The 5,000-nt window shown below is 45.5% G+C and overlaps 1 protein-coding gene across 1 annotated transcript in view; it reads right to left on the reverse strand.

The window, feature by feature from the left end:
• Positions 1-5,000, reverse strand: part of LOC135825656 (mucin-19-like) — a 39,407-nt gene that overhangs the window by 20,660 nt on the left and 13,747 nt on the right. Inside the window, exons 13-14 of the mRNA XM_065338272.1 lie at positions 4,418-4,489; positions 2,342-2,416 (exon numbers count right to left, since the gene is read on the reverse strand). Of these exons, the coding sequence (XP_065194344.1) occupies positions 2,342-2,416; positions 4,418-4,489 (147 nt within the window). The remainder of the gene's footprint in view (positions 1-2,341; positions 2,417-4,417; positions 4,490-5,000) is intronic.

Genomic DNA, 5,000 nt, shown 5'->3' on the forward strand with positions numbered 1-5,000 from the left:
TGCCCCGCCGAGTGTCGTTATACTCAAAGTTACCTGTATGAGCGCATGTGCTTATAAGCAAAAAATTGCTGCAATTTGTTTGCTGTGTAAACACAGGGCACAGAGCACCACGCATCATTCATTGTATCTAATACTTTCATTCCCATAGGCCACCATCAGACAACTAATGATTGCCTAGGGGCGTGAAACCATTAGTTACAGCGAATGATGCGTGGTGCTCTGTGCCGTGTGTAAGAGATAGCTCTATTTGAACGAATATTGAGCACTCTACCAAGTCGGATGACTCTCATTTGTTGCTGTGTAAATATATCCCGGTAGAAGCACATGCGCTTATATGTGCAGTAAAGGTTTGTCTGTGTCTTAACAACAATGGTGTTTTATCACAATGCTCAGGGGAATATTCAGCTCGTGGGTTTTTCACCAATGGAGTTCACATACAAGCAGATGTGCTTATAGTTGGGGGTGCGCTTATGTCCAGACATAAGCGCATGCGCTCATGTGTGCGGAAGTAAGGTATTTAAAAGTGCCATCCTGTAGGTTTTTATATTTGCTGACTCAAATTGGTATTTTTTTTAAGAACTTTGAAGCTCCAGTGTAGCCTAGTCATATTATCAGCATACCCAACTCGCAACACACGTATAGACCATGGCTACACCACGTGCAATGAGTGTCCAAATTTGTTGGGTGCACTGAAAACTCAACTGGGTAGTTTACTGTTTAGAGAGAGGCGAACCCCAGAGACTCGAATGCACTAGTGCCGAAAACTCTGCAGCACAAGAGATCTATTCCAAATGTACATTTCGATGGCAAACAACGATGCCAGCTTAGTTGCGTCCTCATACACAGTGAACCTGGCGAAGGGAAGAACTAGGATAAGAATTTAGAAGAACTGGTATCCATAAATACTTCGGATCGATCATATGTACAACATATGGACAAGAAGAACTCTTGCACACATCCGTTTCCCACTAAAATAACCGGATGGGAGAAGGAACCGGATAATCGAATACACATACTGTATGTATGCATGCTATGCAGCATGCTGTAAATCTCTAACCAACGAGTTTCTTCCGGATGGCAAGAGCTCCGGATAAAAGAGGACTGGATAAACGAGGTCTGATTGTATTGCTAACAAATATCACCAGTCCCTTGGGGTTCATCATGAAGAGATGTCACTGTACACTTTAGAGTACACATCTTTCGACATTGACTTTTCTCTCTGACGTTTTCTGAAGGCTGAGCTCTTTCCTCTATGTTTGCTGTGGAGCCTACTGTTAATTTTTTTTGTTTTGTTTTGAATTCTTTATTCTCACGATGGCACCATCGCCAATAAGAGATGAGTTTATAAGAAGGTGAGGTGCTGTGGATGTAGGCAGTATTGCTGCCTCCTGTCATTGGCCCGTATAGTCGTATCAATTATAATGTGCACGAGTGCTAATCTGTTTGGTAGGATGTTATTGCCAAATCTCCACTGGGTACAACATTTCCAATTCCAAAAAAACGCACAAAAAAAGGCAGTTGGCAGCATTGGACCTTGTTGTAGGAGTGGGGGTTATGCAGGAATCAGTGGACTCATACACGCAGATGAGCAGACACCTGCAAGTACACCGTCATGCGCGTACATACGGATTCATGTGTACACTCACACAGACGCACACGCTCGGATGCGCACCTATCTCACGCATACACATCCCCCCCCCCCCCCCACACACACACATGCACACATACACACATACACACACACACACACACACACACACACACACACACACACACACACACACACACACACACACACACACACACACACACACACACACACACACACACACACACACACACACACACACACACACACACACACACACACACACACACACACACACACACACACACACACACACACACACACACACACACACACACACACACACACACACACACACACACACACACACACACACACACACACACACACACACACACACACACACACACACACACACACACACACACACACACACACACACACACACACACACACACACACACACACACACACACACACACACACACACACACACACACACACACACACACACACACACACACACACACACACACACACACACACACACACACACACACACACACACACACACACACACACACACACACACACACACACACACACACACACACACACACACACACACACACACACATCCTCCCAACACATGAACACGCACACATCCCCCCCCCCCCCACACACACACACACGTGTGCGCATAGCCTAATACGAAAAGAGCATTGTCCTTGATTCCACAATGTAATTGCTTACACCATCCGCAAGTGGGTTGTTGTATTGAAAAACAGTGGCTGGAATGCAAACGGAGTTGGACACCTGACAAAGGAACTGCAGGTAGAGCACAGGAAGAGAGGGAAAAGGGAAAATCAATGAAAGTTCCCAAACAGGACATGGAAAAAAGAAAGAAATGTCATTCAGCTAAAAACTGGCAATGCATCAGGTACAAAGAACAGAGCAAACACACCTGGCGTTTGACCAAGATAAACACACCAACACACACACGTGCACACGAACACGCACACACACACACACGCACACACACACACACGCACACGCACACACACACACACACACACACACACACACACACACACACAAACGCGCAAATACACGCGATACTCGAGCTACACTCGCCTCAGCACAATCCAAACAGGTCGTTATGGTAGTTCACGTTACAAACAAAGCCCTGCACAATGCGTACAACTTGTGCTTTGTGATTGGGGTTATTATTATTATTTTATTTATTTTATTTGTGCTGGTAACATAACGTGACCGGGGGGGGGGGGGGGGGGGGGGCTGACTTTCAACCAGCCATGCTACAGAGGGGAGCCACTCAGGGTGCATGATCACTATTCACAGTACGTATCGTTCCTGCAGCAGTCGGGTTAATGTCACCTTATGTTTAATACATTAATCTGCCCAAGCACAGCATACCAATGCATACACGGTGACTGAGCTGTGCATAGAATGTAGTATAATGTACATGAAAATATAATTATAATGGTCAACAGTCCATTCATAAAAAGATGGGCCCTGGCAATGGCAAGCTCAATTTTTTGGCGATTTTATCGTACATGGTGCAGTGCAGCGAAATTTGAAACTTGAAAAGAGTCCAAAAAAGCTACCTCAATTGGGGTTCGAACCGCACTGCATGTACTGTTGCAAGTAGAGTGAAACGGGCTGAATTTTCCTAATTCAGTGCATTTGGAGCAAAACCTGGCCGAAATCCTATTCTTGTTTCGGTTTGCTCTTTGGAGAAATAGACTCCCGACACATAATCGGAATACATTCCATAGGGGATTGCCAACAAATCCAAAAAATCAAAGTTTGACCCATGTATGGCCAAAAGCTACGTGTAGAAGTTCATCTTTTTTATGAATGGACTGAAGGCTAGGAAGCTGACACCCCCCTCCCCCGATTCTTCGGCGACCGACAGTACCGATGTCCCCCTCACTGTTGCTGTGTTCTGCCCTTGTTGGTGCCAGCCCCACACAAGGGCTATTACAGTCATCGCAGAGGTCAAGGTGCACTCTATTTCCGACGGGACACGCAATTTCATGTCACGTTTGGCGTAAAACTCCGAATTTTGACGTGAACTGCCGTTCACTCGCGTTGTTTTTCGACTAGGGGTGAAAGTTGGCATTGAGATCCCGAGTTCGAGTAGTCTGATTTTGTCCGATCGAAAATACGAGTATTCGAGTATTCTTCATCTCCTAAAAATTGCACACCGAGGGCCTTAAAATCACATGATACAACCCTGATTGAACCGAGTGGCAGTCATTTTTCTCGGATATATTGGTTGGTGGGTCATTTGGGCTCTCTTTACTCGTGAACAAATTTAATGTTCACCACACAGTCTGCACATTAATATCCGCCGACTGCTGCTCTGAAACTGCAGATTTCTGTGGTAAATGCACGTACCATGTATGAATGAGTACTCTGATTTTTTCCGAGTACGATTATTTCTGGAAAAAAAACCGAGCGAGTACTCAAGTATTCGGAATAATTGTTTCATCCCTATTTTCGATGCACGAGCCAAAAAACGCGACCTGAACTTTCGCATCACGTCAGAAAATAACGTGCATCTTAACCTCTCTCTATTGCTGCTACGGTCCTAAATAATCTCACCATTTGTGTCATGCATCTCCTTGCAGTACTCTCTTTTGTTTCTCACCTTATTTTTTGGTCCGCCGTGTTTGGCTACCACCCGACTTCTCATAAATTTTGGCAGTCTTACGACGAGCCAGGAGATGTTGAATAAATAATAAACACTTCCCCTGAAGCACCCGTTTGGCCACATGGACTACAGTGTGATATGTGCGAACTTACAAAGTTTGAAGCAGGACAGTTTTATGTAGCAGCGTTGCCGGGAGAGTGTTGAAATTTGCGAAACTGATTACACTACAGACAAGCGTGAACAGAACCAATGAGAACCAATGAGTGGACATTTAAATTGCCGTGCAGATGTGCGTGTGTGTGTGTGTGTATGTGTGAGAGAGAGAGTTTGTGTGTAAGTGTGTGTGGTTATGTGTGTGTACATGTATGCGTGAGTGTGTGTGTGTGTGTGTGTGTGTGTGTGTGTGTTTGTACTTGTGTACGTGTATGCGTGAGTGTGTGTGTGTGTGTGTGTGTGTTTGTACATGTGTACGTGTATGCGTGAGTGTGTGTGTGTGTGTGTGTGTGTGTGTGTGTGTGTGTGTGTGTGTGTGTGTGTGTGTGTGTGTGTGTGTGTGTGTGTGTGTGTGTGTGTGTGTGTGTGTGTGTGTATGTACAGTACTTTTTTTGCTCTGACCTTTTTGAGTTCAGCCTTCTCCCACTTGGCCACGGGGTGGCTCTGGACCTACCAGAGTCGCCCCTGGCGTGTTCCTGAAATTTCTGAGGCGAGGGTTTCACGACGCGGTCGCCAGGGCGG

The sequence above is a fragment of the Sycon ciliatum genome, chromosome 10 (genome assembly GCF_964019385.1).
Source record: "Sycon ciliatum chromosome 10, ocSycCili1.1, whole genome shotgun sequence".
Taxonomy (NCBI): domain Eukaryota; kingdom Metazoa; phylum Porifera; class Calcarea; order Leucosolenida; family Sycettidae; genus Sycon; species Sycon ciliatum.